This window comes from Emys orbicularis, chromosome 6 (assembly GCF_028017835.1).
Source record: "Emys orbicularis isolate rEmyOrb1 chromosome 6, rEmyOrb1.hap1, whole genome shotgun sequence".
Lineage (NCBI taxonomy): Eukaryota > Metazoa > Chordata > Testudines > Emydidae > Emys > Emys orbicularis.
The window spans coordinates 30,125,507-30,148,841 of NC_088688.1; the positions used below are offsets into that span (position 1 = coordinate 30,125,507).

General features: G+C 42.2%; 1 protein-coding gene across 1 annotated transcript in view; it reads left to right on the top strand.

Moving 5' to 3' along the window:
* NNT (nicotinamide nucleotide transhydrogenase) overlaps positions 1–23,335 on the top strand; it is a 66,784-nt gene that overhangs the window by 16,377 nt on the left and 27,072 nt on the right. The window contains exons 5-15 of the mRNA XM_065406316.1: positions 709–796; positions 1,507–1,595; positions 3,443–3,630; positions 5,401–5,534; positions 7,609–7,800; positions 14,095–14,248; positions 17,357–17,518; positions 18,775–18,885; positions 19,865–20,010; positions 21,737–21,932; positions 22,983–23,216. Coding sequence (XP_065262388.1) covers positions 709–796; positions 1,507–1,595; positions 3,443–3,630; positions 5,401–5,534; positions 7,609–7,800; positions 14,095–14,248; positions 17,357–17,518; positions 18,775–18,885; positions 19,865–20,010; positions 21,737–21,932; positions 22,983–23,216 — 1,694 coding nt within the window. The remainder of the gene's footprint in view (positions 1–708; positions 797–1,506; positions 1,596–3,442; positions 3,631–5,400; positions 5,535–7,608; positions 7,801–14,094; positions 14,249–17,356; positions 17,519–18,774; positions 18,886–19,864; positions 20,011–21,736; positions 21,933–22,982; positions 23,217–23,335) is intronic.

The window sequence follows — 23,335 nt, forward strand, 5'->3', positions numbered from 1 at the left end:
ATGAATGGTTAGAGACATCAGAAATCTTCCACTGCCCCACAGATACATGCTCTTAAATACAAAGAAGTGCATTGTAAGGTTTCAAGAAGATTTAAGTGCTAATTGTATAGAAAGAAATAATAAGCATTTTGAGCTAAAGGGATGCATACAGACATTTAATTCAGACTAAATTTTTGTAATGATCTGGAACTTTAACTTTTGCAAAAACACTCAAACATTTTTAAAGAACATTTATGTTCAGAATAAATATGGGCAAGTTTCAATCAAAATCAAAATTAGAGGTGCAAAAATAAGCCTTTAGAGTAGCTTGTTATAAGCTAGTTGCATCCTTAACTGGCTAGCACTTCTCCATGGCATATGACAAATGCTTGTTTGGGCTACATTTTCAAATGTTTTTTGAGCATAAATGTATAGCTTTCACATCAATTTGCATGTTTCACTTAAATGCGTGGGTGTTGTTTGGGGGAAGGTAGGGGTATTCTCTCTCTCCCCCCCCCCCCCCCAGACTGTAAGCCGTGGAATTGGCCCCCACACGTGTGGCCCCATTGGCCTTACTGGAGCTGTCGTTCTCTTCCTCCTGCCCCCCCAATATAGAAGTCAAACTATGCCTATGCTTAAATGTGTGCCTCTTTGACTGCTGCAATGGCTGGGTGGGAGTTGGACATGGAAAAATACTGATACTATGGTCTCATCTTTTTCCGTTGACAGTTACAAGGCTGTTGTACTAGCAGCAAATCACTTTGGTCGATTTTTCACTGGTCAGATCACAGCTGCTGGTAAAGTTCCTCCTGCCAAGGTATGTGGACTAAGAAAATTTATTCTGTAGCAGAGGTGATTTCATGAGTATAGCAAACCACTGTTGATACGTGTTAAATATTTTTTGATAGACCTGTGTTTAGTTTGAGTTTAGAACCTGTTTATTAATTCTGAGTCACTCCTTATTCAGGCAAAGTTTCCATTGTCTGCAATGGAAGCTACTCTGAATATAAAGAATGTTGAACTTTAATAAATTTCATTTATGCTTAACTTTTTCAATTCAAGCTTCTGATATAAAATCAGTTCATGCATTGGCAGGGTGGGGAGGGTTTTGGAAACTATTTGGGATTGTCAGGCTGGAACTTTGGTGTCTTAGAATCCTGATAGAAGTGGCCCTTGGTTGGGTTTAGTGAGGGGAAAGAGAGAAAATCAGTTGAGAATGGGAATCCAAAGTTTATGTAAAATGGGGGAAATGTATATTCCTTATGTCAGTCTATGTAGACTCCATACTATATATGGGCTGACTCCCAAATTATTAGACGTTAGAAATGAATTTAATTAAATAATGTGATATTATGAACTATACCCTAGTCAATTTGGACCCTGTACTCTCAGGTAATCTGTTAAATAGATCTGGTCAATGAGCCATAGTCCCTATGGGAAATTCTGTACTATGTCAAACAGAATTGGTGCCGCTTTTCCAGATCACTTTGTATGTAGCTTGATCTCTAATAACAAATGTTATTCTAGGTCCTTATAATTGGAGGGGGAGTTGCGGGGCTAGCTTCTGCAGGAGCAGCTAAATCAATGGGCGCAGTGGTTCGTGGATTTGATACCAGGTAAGTGTGGGTGTTTAAAATCTTAGTGGCAACTCAAGCTCATCTTTCATTTTTCATGAAATGGTGGAGTGTAAACAAATCCTCCTGCCAAGGATTTTATTTCAGTTCACCCCAAAATAGAGACAACATATCCCCAATCATTCACATTGTTCATAAGAAGTGGCTGTGTCAGACCCCACTATAAAGCCAGAGGATTATACAAGTAAAATGAATGAAAGAGTGTTTACTTGTTCAGACTTTCAGGAGAAACCCCTCATCACCTTTCAGGTCTCTGCTTTTCTGGAAGCTGCAGGGGAGGAAAGAGAGAGGAGGCAAGGTTTATATACTCTTATTTCCCAGCATGCCTTGCCTCAGACCAGGACTACATGGCTGCCGGAAGGAACTATGCTTCCCAGAAACCCTGCTATCCTGTATCCCAGAGCAAGGGCATCTGGGAATTCCTGAGCAAGGCTTTTTCCTTGCCATTGAATGGGGAGCGGAGATCCAACCCACTCTGCTCCTGCAGAGGGGGAAGCAGAGTCAGCAGTATGAGCCATTTTAAATGCTACCATCCTAAGATTGCTTCCTCTGCCTCAGAGATCATTCTCCTGTCCCAAAGGCATTTTTAAGAGGCAAGCCAGGAATAATGGGGTAATGGTGGCCAAGAAAAAATTCCCTCATGAGCCTTAAATGTTTGTTTCTCTCATTAAATAATTTGCTTTTATTGAATTATTGTGTGCATATCCTAGAATCATAGGATAGGAAGGGACCTTGAGAGGTCATCTAGTCCAGTCCCTTGCACCATGGCACGACTAAGTATTATCTAGGCCATCCTTGACAGGTGTTTGTCTAAAATGCTCTTAAAAATCTCCAATGATGGAGATTCCACAACCTCACGAGGCAATTTATTCCAGTGCTTAACCACCCTGACAGTTAGGAAGTTAAGAAGAACAATTTTTCTCCCTCCTCCTTGTAACAACCTTTTATGTACTTGAAAACTTATCATGTCCCCTCAGTCTTCTCTTTTCCAGACTAAACAAACCCAATTTTTTCAATCTTCTCTCATAGGTCATGTTTTCTAGACCTTATATGTTGTATTGGTAGTTATACTGTGTATTTGGTTATATTTTCAAGCGCTTAGGGTTTGGATATATCTTTTGTCAAATTTGAAGAAATAAAAATGAATACATATCAATTTTTTTATGGAGTGAAATGCTGCAAAAATTCTGGCAGAAGCTCTTTGATTATGGAAACAGCTTTCAATCTATTACATTTAAAAATAACAATTGATTATATAAAGTGTGTGTGGGAAGGGGGAGGGGAGGGAAGCAAGCATTCTTCGCAATGGATTATGTTTCTCAGAGGCAGAAATTAAATTCCATCTTAAATTTTCCAAGTTTTCAAAATGCATGTGCTCAGCAAGCTGAATATTTTCATCTTGATGTGCAAGGATTTGTGTGCATAATTCCTTGCATCTTGAGATTATATTGAAATTGGAAAGTAGTCTCTGAAAACTTAATATTTTGCACTGTGCTGCCACCTGATGTTAATAAAATCCTGCAATAATAAGAGTATGTGGGTGCAGGAACAATTGCAATCTACCTGGGGTGATTATAGCCTCTATTATCATAGTATGAGTGCCTCACGATTTTTAATGGATGTATCCTCAAACATCCTTGTCAAGTAGTAAAATGCTGCTATGCCCATTTTACAGAGGGGTAACTGGTCATTGGACCATACTTTCTCTCTTTGCTCTTCCTCTCTGATTGCTACTGTAAGGGTCTCCAATAAAATCCTGGATGGATTGAATTGTCACTACAAAAACGGACTTGACTTTTCTGTGGTCTGTGTTTTGTCTAAACCTTTAGAGCTGCAGCTTTGGAGCAATTCAAATCTCTTGGTGCTGAGCCTTTAGAAGTGGATTTAAAGGAATCTGGAGAGGGGCAAGGCGGGTACGCAAAAGAAATGTCCAAAGAGTTTATTGAAGCTGAAATGAAACTTTTTGCCAAACAATGCCAAGAAGTTGACATCATCATCAGTACAGCTCTTATTCCTGGTATGTCACCAATGCAACAGACACGTTTTCCTCTTCTGCTCTGAATACTTTTAATATTCCATCTCCACTAACCTCAGGTAAGTTTGTGCATCTTTGGGGCTATCTTGACTCCAGTGCGAGGGAGCAGAAGGCAGAGAAGCTGTTGGTAATTCAGCTTTACATAAATCTGTCCCTCTTCTTCTTTTGGTGGGTTCCAGTTTTTGAAGTGGTTGCCATATTTGTCTTTCCCACAGCTGATGCCTTGTGTAAAACAGATGTTCAGTCCAGAGGGGAGTAACCAGCAAGTCATGCTGCACTATTCCTCCCTTATCAAGGACTTTCTTGTTAGAGGGGCCTCCTTTGCTGTTGGAGTTCCTGGTCCTTAGACCTTTCTGGGATGGCTCTCTCTCTTTCACCTGATTCTATCTTGTGTACTATTGTGCCACTCAGCACTCTTCAGCAGCCCCAGGACTCTTGATTCTGTGAAGTTCCTTCAGTCTTGCTAGAAAATAATGAGGTATTGGGAAAATGTACACTGTTACTTATCAGTCAGAATTTAAAAAACTGTGCAGATTAAATTTAATTTAAATATTTCTCCTTTTAAATACAACCTTCATATTCTTTGTAAATATAACATAACTAAAATTATTTAAATTCTATACTATCCAACTTGGTGGTGGTTAAATTATGCTCTGGTGTAAACATGAAGTCTATTGACTTCAATGTATATACTATCTTTTTGCTGTTGTAAATATAAAAGGAATTTGCACTAAATGAGGTAAGGATCTGCAGGACTCCTGCTTAATTGACTCTAGAACATGTGCAGTGAATAAGACAAATTGTGCTGCAATAGTAACTTGTGACCATGTAATTAAAATTTGAATCAAAACAAGGGGGGCGGGTGTCAGAGTTTAAGGTTGCATGGACAAGCAATTTCTGAGTGCTTTGTTTTGCAACCTTAATATTCTTTTAACAGTTTGTGTGTGGCATTGGTGATTGTTGGGTGTCACTTCAGCCATGAGATCTGAAATTTCTCCTCCTAGACCTTTCTTTCCTTCAGTTCTTGTCAATAGGGTATTTCAGTGTTTGCTTACATAAGAAAAATCCAGAAATAAATGCATGCTCTCATTTAAACAAGCTTGAAGTTGCTCTTTTAAGGCCTTTATTGCATAAAGACACTCACTTGCACAGAGTTTGGCTGGATTCATTGGGATTCTACTGGCTGAATCCCTTTGCAGGATCCAGGTCTAACTTCTGCAGAAACCATATACCCTTTCAGAAAGATATTGAAGGTTCATTTTCTGGAATGAATAGGGATGACAATGTGCTTAGTTCCTATTGCTGCTTGTATTTGGAGACCAGAGGCACTTTAGAAATACTTTTGGTTTTTTTTCAAAGGTAAATTTGCAGGTCATATCCTAAAGATAAATAAAAGTAAATGCAGAATAGCATTTTCTAACATTGTTTTTTATGTAAGTAAAAATGTGCTTTTGGGAGAACATCATTTTATTATTTCTTGAGGGGTCAAGAAGAGGTTTTCCACTTTATTTGGGGAAAAAAATATACTATCTTTTCTCTCTGCAAAGACACACAAATGTAGGTCACATATGAGTTGAAAACATTCAAATTAGAGACCAAATTCTCTCAATGTTCACATACAATTTCTATTGAGTTCTGTGGTAGCTATATGCAAATAGTGTATATTTCTCTGAGGGGAGAATTTGGCCCTTGGACATTATCCACAGGATGTGATACTTGCGTGTAGCCTGCTATATTTTCTTGTCTTACCAGGTAAAAAAGCTCCTATCTTGTTTCGTAAAGACATGATTGAATCAATGAAAGAAGGTTCAGTTGTTGTGGATTTAGCTTCAGAAGCAGGAGGAAACTTTGAAACTACTAAGCCAGGAGAGCTTTACATTCACAAGGTACGGGCTTAGCAGTTCTGGATTTATAAGAGTGCATGTTGTTTGAGGACTCCATAGCTTTTAAACTAAACACTTAAAAATGTGTAGCTTCCTGGTCTACCCATATAGGCTTAAATTGTTTTATTTTATTTTATTTTATTTAAGACTAACATTTTGTCACCAGTCATATTTTTAAAAGACAAATGTAATTCAAGGCTTGCTCAGGAAGGATTGCCTTAACAGATCATGTTTCTTAGACTTGGTAGAGATTGATCTGACCCAGCTGTGACAAAGTCTATGGCTACACTACAGAGCTTACAGGGGCACTGCTGTAGCACTGCTAGTGTAGATGCTCTGTGCCGATGGGAGAGCTCTCCTGTCGACTTAATTACTCCAGCCCTACAAGTGGCAGTAGCTGTGTTGGTAGGAGAAGCTATCCTGCCAACATTGCGTTGTCTATACCAGCGCGTAGCTTGGTGTAACTTGTCGCTCAGGGGGTGGCTTATTCACATCCCTAAGTGATATAACTTATATCAGCATAAGCTGTAAAGTAGCCATAGCCTGATATTTTTTTCCCCTTCTGTATTTAACTCAACTTGTTTTGGGATACCTAATTCAAAAAGACTAAATTACCAGTTAAATGTTGTGTTCTGTTGAAAATTGATAGTAACAATTTTTTCTTTTGATAATGAATATAATTTACATCTCTTTGGCAGACTTCAGTTTCACAGAACAGAAATATGTCTTCATAGTCTTAGAAGTTAAATTATTTTATTTCTTTACATTTGAAAAATAAAATGATACATATACAAAGGTTCTAAGCACCCTGAAACAAACTTAAACATTGCAACATTTAGTACTACACTTAGGAAGGAAAAATCAAATACACAAATACAAAATGGCCAGGCAGTAGTACTGCAGAAAAAGATCTGGGAATTATAGTGGATCACAAATTGAACATGAGCTAACAATGAAATACAGTTGCAAAAAGGCTATTATCATTCGGGGGGGAATTAACAAGAATGTTGTAGCTAAGATATGGGAGGTAATTTACTAGACATTGGTGAGTCCTCTGCTGGAGTATTGTGTCCAGTTTTAGGTGCCACACTCTAAGAAAGATGTGGACGTACTGAAGGCAGTCCAAAGGAAAGCAACAAAAATTATAATTTTTTTAAGAAAACCTCACTTATGAGGAAAGGTTAAAAAAGAAGGGGGGAGGGCATATTTAGTCTGGAGAAAAGAAGTCTAAGGGGCGACCTGATAAGTCTTCAGGTATGTTAAATGCTGTCATAAAGACAATGGTGATCAATTGTTCTCCATATCAACTGAAAGTAGGTCAAGAAGTAATCTGCTTAGTCTGCAGCAAGAGAGATTTAGGTTAGATGTTAGGAAAAACTTCCTAACTATAGAATAGTTAAATACTGGAAAAGGAGGTTGTGGAATCCCCATTAGTGGAGGTTCTTAAGATCATGTTAGACAAACACTTGTCAGGGCTGGTGTAGGTATACTTGATCCTGCCTGAGCGTGGGGGGATGGACTAGATGACCTCTTAAGGTCCCTTTCAGTCCCCCATTTTTATGATTGTGATTAAAAAAGCAAATATAGCCAAGGAGAAATAACTCGACTCAGCCAGACATCCAACTACATAAAAGCTCCTTTCCATTCCCTCATCAGTCTGGGAACACACCCTTAACACTCTCCCAAAAGACTGAAAAGACTTAATAGGCTATTCTGTCCACCTCTCATCTGGCTGTTTTAAAGTACCTGAAGTTGTAAGAGAGTATTTTGAAATTAGAGATGGAAAAATGCTCACATAGTGCATCCCTCTTAATGTTCAGGCTTAATCCCAGTGGTGTGCAAAGTGAATGGATTTACTCATTTTGTGATATAAACACTGTTGGTAAAAAACACAAACAGTAAGTGTAAATCTTAATGCAACAGTTTATTTTGTAACTCATTAAAATCTATACAAACCTGTACTAAAACTAAACTTGCTACTTGATGTGCATATCCAGAAACGTTTTGGATGTTGAGAAACACTGTTTCTTCTGAGAATTGTACTGGACTTTTAAATGTTTCACTTGGTTTTATTTAGGGAGTTACGCATATAGGTTACACAGACCTTCCAAGTAGAATGGCTACCCAGGCCAGTACTTTGTACTCCAACAATGTTACCAAACTTCTAAAGGCTATAAGTCCTGACAAGGAAAACTTCTACTTTGATCTGAAGGACCAATTTGACTATGGCACTCTGGACCATGTTGTTAGAGGCACTGTGGTAATGAAGGTAAGTCAGCATGCTATATCTTTATAACTGTATTTTTGTTTACTTCCAGACCTATAATTGAAATCTCCTTAAATCCATCCTAAGGAGGTAAATATTTGCTTGCTTTTATATGTAGCTTATGAAACAAAGCCTTGTTTTTGTGTTCATGTTAAACATTCCTCTGGTCTCTGTGATGATTGTGGTTTTTTATTATCACTACTTTTTTTATTAAAGGGCCACCATCAATGTGAAAATCACATTTATCTGAAAATGCTGTGCCTACTACAGTTAACAGAAAAGCCTAAGATTTCTGTAACGGCAAAAAACAAAAATGTCTTTCTGTATTTTTTTGTTTGCTTGCTTTGTGAATTTTGACAACACTTTCTGAGTAGACATTTATGCTGTTCCCATATATAGTCAGTTTTCCCCTTGCTGAAAAGAACCTTATAAGCATCCCGAAGGGAGCAGAAAAACACTTCTAAAATCTATTTTCAAGGAATTTAAACAAATAAAAATTAGGAGATGGTACTTAAAGGGAGCTCTAGCAGAAATATAATTTTAACATTACATTTAAAAAAGATCAAGTAGACAGTATCCTTTCAAGTTGTTTTTTAGCGTAGGTCAAAGCCAAAGGAAACTTGAAGGCCTTAATTTATTCATAGAACAGGTCCAGCATCGGCAATGGTAATACAGATTTCTCCTCTCTTTCCATATTAACGTGCCTCATTTGTGATCTTATGGAACATTTAAGTGAGAGGAATAGTTCATTGTGATATCGGTGTCTGTCCACTAGAACTTGGAATAAGACCTCAAATTAGTTTCCTCGTATTCCAACTTTAGCTGGGAAGGGAGTGAGTTGTATATAGTGTGGCAAACCCAGGACAAACCGCTACAAAGGGGGGGGGGTAGTAATCAGTCCCAGGGGGTTAAAAAGGCCTCTCCCAAGCCACTTAAGAGAGAGAACCATGGGGAAATAAGGTTCAGCTGGGCAAGGAGTTACTAGGGAACTAATTAGGTTCAGCTGGCTCCAACTGCTTGGGACCTTTTTAAACCCTCCCCGGCATGGAAGGGGGGAGAGAGAGTGAGAGAACCAGGGAAGCTGCCTGTAAGTTAGGAGCAGCAAGGCTCTGAACCCTTCCCGCAAGGAAGGCCGCACTCTGTCCCCAGAAGGGAAGACAAACAAGCACAAGGGACTGACTGAGGGAAGGAATAGCCAGCTCCTGTGCTACCTACAGGGTTTTGCTTTGCCCAAGCCTGGGTCTCCAAGGCTGAAAAGGACTGAGCCTGCTGAGGAGAAGGAGGTACTTTGCCACACGTGGTGTCAGGGGTGGGATGTAGTGAGGCGCTGTGGCAAGCCATCTCAGGGCAAGGTAAATCACACCAAAAAAAAAAAAAAATGGAGGACGTAGTGAAGGCGTTGATTCAGGCCACTGCGGCCCAACAAGAGGCTACCAGAGTACAGATGACGGCCCAGCAAGAGTCAGTACGGGTCTAACAGGAGACAAACCAATTGCTGATGAGCCAGGCGGCCCAAGATCGAGCCACCCTGAATGAAGTAGTGAACCAGTTGAAAGCCCTGACCACGCTGACGCACGGGCCCCAGGGGACCCGGCCGCTACGCGCAAGCAACTATTTACAGAAGATGACAACGGATGACGATATAGAGGCGTATCTCCTTGCATTCGAGAGGACGGCACTGCGGGAGGCCTAGCCCCAAGACCAGTGGGCAGGCATCCTGGCTCCATTTCTGTGTGGGGAGGCTCAGAAGGCCTATTTCGATATGACCGCAGAAGCAGCTATGGATTACCCCCAGCTGAAGGCGGAAATCCAGCTATGGATTACCCCCAGCTGAAGGCGGAAAGCGAGGTCAGGGGTGACGCCGGCCATAAGGGCCCAGCGCTTCCACGAGTGGAAGTACCGGGACGACAAAGCGCCGAGGTCCCAGCTATTTGACTTGATCGACCTCGCCCGGAAGTGGCTCCGCCCTGAGACCCATGGGCCAGAGAAGGTAGTGGAAATCCTGGTGTTGGACAGGTACATGATCCGATATACCACAATATTCTCAAAGAAGTAGTCGAGGTAAATGGGGTACCCGTGGAGGGGAGAGTTAAGGGCCCGGGGCCATATTATATGATTAAGAACGACCTGCTATACAGAGTAGTCCGGGTCCAAGAGCAAGTCATACAACAACTCTTGGTCCCACGGAAGCATCAAAGAGCTGTAATGGATCTGGCCCACAGCCATCTCTTCGGGGGCCATTTAGGGGTAGATCAGACCCTGGATCGAATTCTACAGAGGTTTTTTTGGCCTGGCATTTTTGCAGCGGTCCGGCGATATTGCACATCCTGTCCGGAATGCCAGATACATGGGCCCCGACCACACTTAAGGGCCCCTCTGGTACCTCTGCCAATTATCGAGGTGCCATTTGAGCGTATAGCTATGGACATAGTAGGGCCATTGGAAAAGTCAGCCCAGGGCCATCAATACATTCTGGTAGTACTAGATTATGCCACCCGATACCCCGAGGCCGTACCCCTATGGAATACCACGTCCAAGACCATAGCCAAAGAATTAGTCCAGATTTTTTCCAGAGTAGGAATACCCAAGGAGATCCTGACGGACCAAGGGACCCCCTTTGTGTCTAAACTGATGAATGACCTATGTACAATGCTCCACATACGGACCCTTAGAACATCGGTCTACCATCCCCAGACCGATGGCCTGGTCGAACGCTTTAATAGGACATTGAAGAACCTGTTACGGAAAGTGATTAGTCGTGACGGGAAAGACTGAGACGCCCTGCTGCCTTACTTGCTGTTTGCCGTACAGGAGGTTCCTCAGGCTTCCACTGGATTCTCCCCCTTCGAGCTGTTATATGATCGCCACCCCAGGGGCATACTGGACCTGGCTAAAGAAGAGTGGGAAGAACAGCCGAATCCTGGGAGAAACGTGGTCGAACATGTGCTGCAGATGAAAGACAGAATAGCCCAAGTCGCCCCCCTTGTGCGCGAACACATGGAGAAGGCCCAAGGGGCACAACGGACAAACTACAATCGCCAAGCAACGACCTGGAAGTTCCAGGTGGGGGACCGGGTGATGGTGCTCATACCCACGGCCGAGAGCAAGCTCCTGGCCAGGTGGCAGGGGCTGTATGAGGTAATAGAAGCGGTAGGAGAAGTCGACTATAAGGTCCGACAGCCGGGCAGCCGGAAGCTGGAGCAGATCTACCATATAAATCTGCTGAAACCTTGGCAGGATAGAGAAGCTCCGGTGGTTGCGCTGGGGGCACCATCCCCTAAAAGCAACCAGCCCGATCCGGTGGGGATATCCCCGGAGTTGACTCTGGAACAACGATCAGAAGTGATCAGTCTGATCGAATGCAATCAGGATGTGTTCTCCGAAAAGCCGGGCAGGACTACGGAGGTTCACCATCACATCCTCACGGAGCCTGGAGTGAAGGTGAGCGTTAAGCCATACCGGATCCCAGAGGCCGAGAGAAGAGATTAGGACAGAGGTCAGGAAAATGCTGGCCTTAGGAGTCATTGAAGAATCTCATAGCCAATGGTCCAGTCCCGTGGTTTTAGTGCCTAAGCCGGATGGCAGTATGAGGTTCTGCAATGACTTCCGCAAACTCAGTGAGGTGTCCCAATTTGATGCCTACCCTATACCCAGGATAGATGAGCTGATTGACAGATTGGGAAAGGCACGGTTTATGTCTGCCCTTGACCTTACCAAGGGCTATTGGCAGATCCCCCTGGCCAAGGCCGACAAGGAGAAGACAGCCTTTGCAACTCCAGAAGGACTATATCAGTACACTGTTCTCCCCTTTGGGTTGCATGGGGCCCCCGCTACTTTCCAACGGCTAATGGACAAACTGTTGCGACCCCATGGAAAGTACGCGGCAGCCTATCTCGATGACGTCATCATATATAGCCCCGACTGGGAGACGCACGTGGAGAAGGTGGAAGCGGTCCTGGACACCCTGAGGAAGGCAGGGCTGACTGCCAATCCCTCCAAATGTTCGATCGGGTTAGCTGAGGCCAAGTACCTTGGGTATATAGTGGGGAGGGGTGTGGTGAAGCCCCAGGTCAACAAGTTAGAAGCTATACAGAAGTGGCCCCGACCACTCCGGAAGAAACAGGTCAGAGCATTCCTGGGACTAGTGGGGTACTATAGGCGGTTCATTTCCCACTTCGCCACCAGGGCATGCCCATTAACGGACCTAACAAAAGCTCGGGGCCCTGACATAGTAAAATGGTCTGCTGCAGCCGAAGGCGCTTTTGCGGATCTGAAGGCGGCCCTCTGCACAGACCCCGTACTAGTAGCCCCAGACTGGGGGAAGGAGTTTATCCTACAAACTGACGCCTCTGAAGTAGGGCTGGGAGCGGTGCTTTCCCAAATGGTCGGAGATGATGAACACCCCATCCTCTTCCTCAGCAGGAAGCTCATACCTAGGGAACGGAAATACACCGTGGTGGAGAAGGAATGCCTGGCTGTGAAATGGGCCATAGAAAGCCTCCGCTACTATCTACTTGGACGGAGATTTACCCTTGTCACGGACCATGCCCCTTTACAGTGGATGCACCAAAACAAGGACAAAAACGCGAGAGTAACAAGATGGTTCCTGTCGCTTCAACCCTTCCACTTCACAGTACGACATAGGTCTGGAACCCAACATGGCAATGCGGATGGCCTGTCGAGAGTGCACTGCTTTCCGACCCAAGTAGCCCAACCCCGTAGTGTTGAGCAGGGGCGGGAATATGTGGCAAACCCAGGACAAACAGCTACAAAGGGGGGGGGGGGGTAGTAATCGGTCCCAGGGGTTAAAAAGGCCTCTCCCAAGCCACTGAAGAGAGAGAACCATGGGGAAATAAGGTTCAGCTGGGCAAGGGGTTACTAGGGAACTAATTAGGTTCAGCTGGCTCCAACTGCTTGGGACCTTTTTAAACCCTCCCCGGCATGGAAGTGGGGGGAGAGAGCGAGAGAACCAGGGAAGCTGCCAGTAAGTTAGGAGCAGCAAGGCTCTGAACCCTTCCCGCAAGGAAGGCCGCACTCTGTTCCCAGAAGGGAAGACAAACAAGCACAAGGGACTGACTGAGGGAAGGAATAGCCAGCCCCTGTGCTACCTACAAGGTTTTGCTTTGCCCAAGCCTGGGTCTCCGAGGCTAAAAAGGACTGAGCCTGCTGAAGAGAAGGAGGTACTTTGCCACAATAGATACTGTATTGTGCTTTTTTTTTTTTTTTTTTGTCCTAACGTGTGCTTAACGGTTCACGTAATCAAGACAGACTCCTCTGAGCAGGAAATATGTCTGTCTATATGTTTGAGAGACAACATGGCTTAGATAAGGCACTGGGCAGATAGTCAGGAGACCTGAGTTCTATTACCCGCTCTACTACTGACATGCTGTATGACCTTGGGCAGGTTGCTTAATCTCTCTGTACTTCTGTTTGCCCTCCTGTCCTTTGTTTGTCTTGTGTATTTAGATTGTAAGTTATTTAGCAAAGGACTTGTCTCTCACTGTATGTTGTACAGTGCCTAGCATAGTGGGGCCCTGATATTGACTGGGGATTCTAGCTGCTAGTATAATAATACTCCCTCAGGTGCCTAGCACAATGTTAATTCTATGAATAAATAATAATGGGGTGGTGGGGTGAGATGCTACTGTCATTGAGGAAGGGGAGGGACAAGAGGGGGAGCGAGGGAAGCTACTGAGACTGGATGTGACGGGGGAACAGACTCCAGGCTTGCGCGGGATGACCTGGAAGTTCCTACTCCTGTTTGTATGGCAGTTCCCCAGTGGCTGGTGCCTGGTGCCCTGGATCCCCACCCCAGTGGCTGGCACACACATTCCTGCCAGGACCTGTAGTGGCTGGAAGATGGGGAGAGGAGAATTGTTCCTACCTGCTTCCTGATGGCTGGCCCAGTCTCGTGTACCGGCCCCTCCTCTGGGTCAGAAACATAGCTGGATCCTGCCCTTGCCTCTGAGATATTGGGTGGAGGGGAGGGGGGAGAGACCAGAAACATATATCAGCCCCTTCAATATTTCCATTGCAGGGGTGCTAGCCCCTGCCCACCTCTGGTTCCGCTGTCCCGAACAATAATCTTTAGCTTTGACTGAAAAGAGATGTTATGAAGAACATTCTGTTCATAATTATGGCTCTTATTTGACAAGCCACAGACCAGATTTTCACCCATCATTCTTTGATTTTGATCTTGACTCTTGTCTAAAGAAATTATTTTTGAAGAACAAGCAATGACCAGCTGGGCAAGCCATCTGTCATTCTAGGGGTAACTGTAACTTTTTGTATTGTCAGGATGGCAAGGTGATTTTTCCAGCACCTCCACCAAACAACATTCCTCAGGGAGTTCCTGTGAAACAGAAGAGTGTGGCTGAGCTGGAAGCTGAGAAAGCAGCCACGATCACACCTTTTAGAAAAACTATGACTGCTGCATCTGCATATACTGCAGGTAAGAGAACTCTGACACTGCAACTACATCCAGAGTTAGGTGACTGTGTGTTGTGTGCTAAATTCAGCCTCTTGGAAACTTAGGCTTGTCTATATGGGGAAGAAGGTAGTTTATCTTAATTCACTTTGGAAGTAAATCAAGCTGAACTGAATAATCAAGCTTATTCACTTTAATTCTGAATAAGAGCAATCACACAGGATGCATTGTAACTAATCCACTTTAAAAGTTAATTCACATGAATTTTCCTGGGCATAGCCATGTAGACAAGTTCTTAATGAAAAATAGTAACTTTAATCATTCCATTAGTAACTAGTTCTAACCCTATTTTTTGGTGTGTGAGAAACCGACTGCTTGATTACTGACTTAGTGTAAAAACAATGCAATAATTGTTTCTTGGAGAACAAAACTTAAATAATCTCACCAGAAATGCAGGTATTTCAACATCTCAAATAGTCCAGAGTAATGTGACATGCATGGGTGTATGTTTGGCTTATTTAATTAAGAATCTGTGAAATACTTAGTATTCCAGCAAAGTCTGTGAAGTATGTGTGTTTGAGTTCTTTTTCGGAAGTGGATTTTTTCACGCTTTACTGGACACAAAAAGACACTAATTGCCCACCAACTTTGCGAAGTATTGGGAACAAGTGTTTGCTTTTGAAGAATAAGCAGCAGGCAATAGGAGTTGCCAGTAGGTTTTCAATTAGCATTTTACATGCACCAATATTGTAAGTTAGCCTATTAAGGAATTCAGAATATGTAATTGCATGTCTGTTTTCTTTTCTTCTTTAAAACTCATGGTTTAAGTATTGCAACAGAATTTCAGCGTGATTGTGGTACTCTTATTTAGCTTTTGCATTTAATCAAAACAGGAGAGAGACCACATTCAGCACTATCTTTCCTAAGGTAGAAAACTCTTCTACCAGTGTAGCTTTGTCTGTGTGCATAAGAAAAATCCAGAGAGCATGTTTATTAATAAAGATCAGCACCTGCAGAGCCTCTCTTCAGGCCCACAGATCTGATAAATTCATACACAAAACTGTACTTGATTTTTACTTCAATGCTGTCACAGTTCAGGGCAGCTGCACCTGTATTCCCCCTCATGGCCCAGCAAGAGCACTTGCTCTAGGCTCCCTGCTCCTCAGCTGTTACCTCTCTTAGGCAGAGATCCACGTCTCTCTCTGTCCTGACTGGGGTATTTCCCGACTGCACAGGTCCCTTCCTGTACTGTGACCTCCCCAGGAAACTGAGGCTCCCTAAGCTGGCCTGCTTTATTTTTTGCTTCAGAGACAGTAGACCATATAATTGCCTACAGTTCAGCTACCACACAGGGCTTTCTAAGCAAGCACATTTATTCTTAAAGTAAAAGCATTACAGAAAAAACATTAACAATAATAAAAGAACCTACATGCATGGAAATAAGCTTACCAGAGATCACCCCCTTACTCTAACAAGGGCTCTGGCTCGTGAACAGTCCTTCAGACCCCACCCAGGGGTTTTCCTGTGGTCAGAGGTTCATCACAGCTTCAGCTCAGAACAAGCAAACAAAGGAGTCCCTCCTTGATCCAGTTTGGGTCTCTGAAGACACCATGAATAGATAATCAGCCAGACAATGGATTTCCCCCTCAGGGGGAAATTTCAGAAGGCTGATTTCTTACATGATTGGAGTGAGGGCATTTTCATACCCCTTAAAAGAAGTTACATACAATCCCACAATAGTACATAAGTATTTGCATTTTTAATACAATGAGCTCCTACAGAACTTAAACCTTATTGAATTAATTTTAATTTAATTCAGTCAAGTTTGTCCAAAATATTGTCATATCTGTCACAAATGCTTTATTTCCATTGTACAGAATTAAAAGCTAGAAGTACATTTGCAATCTGGACAGTAGTAGAAATGTGAGATGAACTCCACCCAACATTTGGGCTGACACAGACAATTAAAGTCTATTGGATTTGTCAACTCAAATTTCAAAGTAGGCTTTGAGCTGATAAGCTATAATTGCTCCCATATAACTATAACTGTTGGGTTAATGATCTACTAATCAAGGAGTCTCCAGGTGGGCATTATTATTTTAGAGAGAGCCATTACAAGCTATTGAGTAACTTGATTTAAATAGTGAGCCCAGTGCAGTCTGGTTCAGACTGACTTGTTCCATTGTTTCTGGCTGTCAGTTTGAAGAGGACGGCATTTCCCCCTTTCTTTCCTCATGGGAGTTTGCCATGTCTTTTTTAGCACTGGGAGGGAGATGATGGGTGAGGGCCCTCTGGACCTTGTCCTCTTGGCTCGTGTTTAGGGCTGGATCTGCCAGAAGGAATAATGGACTTCCATTCACCTTTTACGCTGCAAGGCAGCAATCTTCCTTGGTCTTCAGACCTTGGCATTTCCTGTTGTCTTTCATCACAAGAACTAATATTCAGCAAAACAAGGGGTGCACAGCCAGTGCTACTTGATGCACTCCTGCTGACCTGTGCAGGAAGGGTGACATAGTTGGCTATCTTCTGTGGCATTCATGGTCTGGTCAGATTGGGAGTAATGTTCCCTTGTCCCTTCTGATTGCGGGTCTCTCGTTGTACTGTCTAGGTCAACACTCTGTCACAGTCCTCTTTGACAGCCATCTGATTTTCACGTCCCATGTGCCATTTGCTTGGATTGACCATTACAAAAACCTTTTATTTCTGTAAACTGTGCAGATTTATTCTGGACACCAAAATGGAACTACATGCTTCCATAATTAGTCACTTTTCAGTGTAGGCCTGCATTTCAAGCCTCTGTGTTTTGTTCTCAGAGTAATGTAATGTTGGCATCAGGTGTGTACTACTCATTTGTCCAAGGTAATAATGAATGAATGTAAAATGCTGTGATGGAGGAGGAGGGAGGGTTTTTAATCCAAGCTGTATCTTCACCATAGTATCGGAGCACCTAGAAGTCTCAAGAAATAAGATGTGTTCAATAGTGTATGGTTGGGTACATTAGGGCAATGGGGTGGACACATTCATCAACTGCTTAATCTGATTTACATATTCAATATGTCTTACAGTTTCAGTGGAGAAATGTAAATAAACCATTTAGAGATCACAATTTTGCATTGACCTTGTCCTCCTTAGGTCTGACTACCTTGCTGGGACTGGGCATTGCAGCTCCTAATTCTGCATTCCCACAGATGGTGACAACGTTTGGTTTAGCTGGAATAGTAGGGTACCACACGGTCTGGGGTGTGACCCCAGCTCTTCACTCTCCACTCATGTCTGTGACTAATGCCATCTCAGGTAGGTGATTGCCCTGCAGCTATTTGTGTTGTGTAGAGGAAACATTGGGTGTAGTTATGCTATTTTATGAGCTTTTAGTAGAAGTTTAATCCTCTGTATTTAAGATGCTAAGGAGCCAGATTTGGGACTATTCCAACTGAACCTTTTGTCATAAATAGCAAAGATAACAGACTTCATGTGTGGTTCTTACTACTGGTAGCCTCCTTCAAAGAGAGCTAGTTACAAATCTATACAGGCAAACATACTGCATATTTTTAAAAGCAATTTACCATATAACTGGGTTGTCTCTTGCTTGGGACATGGCAACCTCTTTCCTGCATACTACACCTCTCCCTTCCAATCTATCCAAAATCCTGCCACTAAAATCATCTCCCTCTCCTTCCCTTCTGGCAGGCTTGTTGCTCTCTGCTTCCCTCCCCTTCCATATCATATTCAAGTCTCTTAGTCCTCACCTTTCAGGTCATAAACAAACTGTGCTTACATCTCTGGTTTCTCTTCTTCCTACTTCCTCTTTTACTCCCTTCACTCCTCCTAAGCCTCTCTCCTCACTGCCCCCTCTCTCTCCTTCTCCTGTTCTCATCTTCATGCCTTCTTCCATGTTACTCTTTTATACTTGGAGTGGCCATCTTTCATGTTCCTCCTCACACTCACTTCTGGAAAGTCTCCCACTAATGACCTCAATGAGGTTTATAACCTTCTCCTTGCCCTTAAAAAATTACACCAGCACTTGAGCTAGTACAAGTCTGAACAGCTTTGTCTGTCTTTCCTGGACTGTAAGCTCTTTCAAACAGGGGCCGTCTCCTCTTAATGTTTGTACAGCAGCATACAGAGTTGCGATTACTGCCATCTTAATAATGAAATTAGGATTGACAGTAAACTGGCCCTCACTTTGGAAATAACTGCTGTTCTCAGCCCTCATGAACAACAAAGCCGGTCACATTTGTGGCCTAATAACTCAGCCTTTCATTTATAGATGAACAGCCAGTGCTGCTTAAATTAACATATGGTGTGTTCTATTCCAAAAATATATTGGTCTGTTGCTTTACTAATGTGTTCTGTGGCACACTGGGATAGCTTTGCCAATAATTTTTATTTCACTGCAATCGTGGTTCAGAAGGATTAAACTACAGTAATGTGTACAGTGTTTGGCAAAACTATAATCAAGTGGTGTCTGTTGATTCTTGAATCAGATCGCTGCTTGGTATATAATCCACTGTTTATATTCAGTAGCTTACTCGTATCTTTTTTTCTAATAGGACTGACTGCAGTTGGTGGGTTGGCATTGATGGGAGGGAACTATTTCCCTGGAAGTACTCCTCAAGGTCTTGCTGTGCTTGCTGCTTTTGTTTCATCTGTCAACATTGCAGGTATGAGCATGTTAACTTTCTATGAACATGAATCAAAACACACTGTGACCACAGTCCATTAATGCCTTCCATTTTTGTAGTGGTATAGATTGAAATGACCCTAATTTATGGATTGGGATCACTTAAAAAGCAAACAAGCTAGTATGGTTGTTGACAGTGGCATTCTTGTGTGCCCCTTCTATGATGTGACTTTCTGTTGGAGAAAGTCTTAGAATACCAGTTGTCTTTTATAGTTTAATCACTTTAGTGATTGCATGGAATACATGTATTCCTCTGTATTTTGAGATGGTATTGTATTTATCCATCTCCCCTCTTCCAGAGGGGCCAATCTACAAAAAGACTCATAACAAAAATAGGGAACATAACAGTCTTTCCACTATGTAACATGGAAGGGCACCTGACTCTTATGAAGACTGTTCCTGGCTGTGACTGGGAGGGAAGAGAGCAGGCATAATCTCCCTTCCTATACCTGTGTTAGTAAAAGCTCTGACACGTGGTTAGGGTTTAGGTGGCAGAAACAGAGGACACCCACTGCAGAATTTTCATTGGAAACTCCAGTGTGTGTCAGTGCATTTCTATCCCACAGTAGGGAGGAGAAGTACGATACAGGCATGGATGATGAGTGGTGTGATCATCAATGAGCTGTGCTGCTGAACAGGTAGACAATTGAGAGTAATGGTAGATGGGTAGGCCACCTTGCAAATCGGTGGGGGTGTCCGACAGATCTTGGTATCTGTATGTGGTTGCCAGCCCACCAACCCCTCCCTCCAATTGGATGAATTCCCCGTGTAGTCTAAAGAAAGTAGTTATATCTGACCTTAATCCTAGATATCTGCATACTGGCTAGTACACCAGATTCCAAGCTTTCCAAAGCTCTTATTCATGTTCCAATGGGTACTAGGATTAACTAAATATTTTCCTAGTAGGTTGGCCAAGGCCTAGTTTCAGCTTTCTTTTTTTTCTTTTGTACTTTGGCAAGGTGGCTTTCTGGTTACACAGAGAATGCTGGATATGTTCAAGCGTCCTACTGATCCTCCGGAATACAATTACCTGTACCTGCTCCCTGCTGGTGTCTTTGTAGGGGGATATGCAGCTGCTCTCCAGGGTGGCTATAATATTGAACAGGTAAGAAGATCCTTCATTTTCAGTCATTTGCTGATCCAGCTTTCACCAGGTCTCTTTCCTATTTGGCAACTGGACTTAAAGTACACAGTGTTCAAATCACTTTGATCAAACAGGTTCTGAAATAAACCTACAAAAGGGCTGTATCCTACTGTCCTTCATCTCCCACCCAACTCTTTCTCAAATTGCCTCTAGTTTTACCTCTTATTTATACATTTGGTAAAGATGACATGGGCAAGGGATCAGAACCGGTCAAGACAAGGTCAAAGAACTTTTCTGACATTTGCAGGTTTGTAAGTAACTTGATGCTACAGTAGTTTTGGCATTTAACTTCTTTGTGGGAAAGGGAAAAATTCACTCTGTTGGTCGTGTCCCCTTTCTCCCTCCACACACTTAATTGCTATTCTTTCAGTATTACTTTCTTCTCTGTGCTTTGCCACACTTTCCACTTGTTGGGAATGCGTCACGCTCCAGTTTACATTATGAATTCCCTCTCCCCTTTACCTGATGGCTGGGATATGGAGCTTGTCTGTATGTCAAGTACAGGCTTTTAGAGCAAGCATCCACTGACTGCTAGTGACATGGCATACTTTTCTGTTGATGGGCTTTGGAGTGCACAAACTATTAATGACTTTTCATCCTCTGCTTATTTCCACACAGGCAGCCAAGTGTTAGCTAACTCCACGAGCTATCTCCAAACTGCAAATGAACCTTGGACATTGACTTTAGTGTTGCAAAGTTTCTAAATAACAACTTCCTTTAAAATATCTTTATATTTCTAAAATAGCAGCAGGGTTTTTCGCTTTATGGACAAATCTCTTAAGCTTTATTTCTGCTATTCATTTTTAAATGCTATTGAAATGGGTGCTCTAGCAATACCTAAGAACGAAATAGAGAGCTAAGAGTTTTTTGAAAGTTTAAATCAGAGACCAGGCAAAAAGGGTAGGAGTTCTTTTACCTAAGTCTTAAAACTTGTAAACCACATTTGTTGTGGGGTAGAGGGAGGGATGGATGGATGGGATTCTGAGCTAAGGCCATGTCTACAAAGATTCAGCCCAGAAGGAATGATCAGAGATAAGGTCTTTAAAAATAATCCCATTTCTCACAATGTAGAACCTCTTATTATAGTGCTGCTTGTTCAGATTCAGATCATACTAGTTAAGAAAATGGAAATCAATTACCTTTTATTTTTTGTTGAAGTAACAATCTAAAATAACTGTCTCAGGGATTTGTAACATAGTATTTTACAAACACCCATTTTATGCTATTTAAATTATTATTGAAATTAAATGTATCCATGTAAGATACCTTTGGCTTCCTGTTTACAAAAGAAAAAAATGTATCATAAGTAAACATCAAAAATTGTTTCCATACCCATTAGGACAGTTGAACTCTGACAACATTAATTGGTGTTATGCTAAGAAAATTTGTGCTTGCGAAGGGAAAACTTCTGGAAAGTTGTCTCAACTTAAAATTAATGTCATGAGAAGCAGGTGAACTAAACTAATAAAGCAAAAATCCTCAAATTTGATTTAAATGTAACCTTTTAAAATGACCACAATCACATTACAACAACAAATTTGCACACCACAGTAAAATCTCGAACTCCTCCTCAGTAGCATTGGTTAAGATCAAATCCACCTTTGTGAACCATCAGCACTAAAAATCTGTCTTTTATGTAGTGGTCAGAAAGATTTTAATGAATATATGTGTTTCTGTTATTTTAAAGATGATCTATCTGGGCTCAGGCTTGTGTTGTGTTGGTGCTCTGGCTGGTCTGTCCACTCAAGGAACTGCTCGTCTGGGTAACGCTTTGGGTATGATAGGTGTTGCTGGAGGTTTGGCGGCTACTCTTGGAGGCCTTAAACCATCACCAGAATTGTTGGCTCAGATGTCAGGTGCAATGACCCTTGGTGGCACCATAGGTGAGTACAGCATCATGTAAAATTCAATTTTATAACTTACAGGTGAAATTAATAGCTCATGGTTACATGCCACTTTTGATATCTTTACTCTAACTTAGTGGCTATAGAGTGCTTTTATCCATCTATCAAAGCACTTTACTCTGGTGGGATAAAACTTGTGATCCCCACTTAGCAGATAAGGAGCTGCCTGCTTACAATGAAGTACATTTTACCAGCTTCCGTCCCTCTGCCATAATAACGGGTGGGATCCCAGTCCTGCTGCAAGGCTCTATACCAATGAAAATATTCAATGAGATCAAGTCCAAAGACTGATTCTTGAGGAACTCCACTAGTAACCTTCCTGCAGCCCAATAATTTACCTTTCAGCACAACCACTGGTGTCCTATCTTTAGCCACCCACCTCACAATCGCTGTACTAATCCCAATTTTCTCCATTTTAACAAATAATTTCCCGTTTATTACTGTATAAAATGCCTTACTAAAGTCCAAATAGATTAAATTTACCACACTTCCCTTTTCTAAAAAAACCCAAAAACAGTTATCAAAGAAGGATATTGGGGTAGTCTGGCACAATCTACCTTTGTTAAACCTTGTTACATTTTATCCCATTTTCCATTTACCACCAGGTCTTTAATTATTATTTCCTTCAAAATTTGTTCTAAAGGCTTGCATACTATTGAGGTCAGACTAATGGATCTGTAGTTGCCCAGCTCGCTCATTAAGAAAATTAAGGAACAGAGAGGCTAAGCTCACACTGCAGGTTAGTTACTAACTGAAAAATTGAAATCTGGTCTCCTGAGTCTAGTCAGATTCCCTCTCTTTTTGGACTATGCTGCCTCATATAAAAAGAATACTGACTCCAGTGGAAGCTTCTCAGGTGGCTGTAGTCTAATACTAATACATTTCTGACTTTTTGATTTCCTTATTTGCACAATGTCCCCAAGGCACAAAATTACTGACATTACTATATTGAACAGAATACACAAACTCATGATCAACATAAAACAGTACCTTCTAATATTTTAATTCTTTGTCTCCAACTCTTGCCAGGTTTGACAATTGCTAAACGCATCCAGATTTCAGATTTACCTCAGCTAGTGGCTGCTTTCCATAGTTTGGTAGGTTTGGCTGCTGTGCTCACCTGCGTAGCAGAGTACATGATTGAGTATCCTCACTTCGCTACTGATCCAGCTGCAAACCTCACCAAGATTGTGGCGTATCTTGGCACATACATTGGTGGTGTGACTTTCAGTGGCTCCCTCATAGCTTACGGGAAACTGCAAGGTGAGTGTTGTCCATGTTGGGTAAAAGCTACTTTTTTAATTTATTTTGTTTTTGTCATTTTTCTTTGACTCTAGCACCCATTTAATAAACTGTGTGTGTAGAGCTTAAAAAAAAATCAG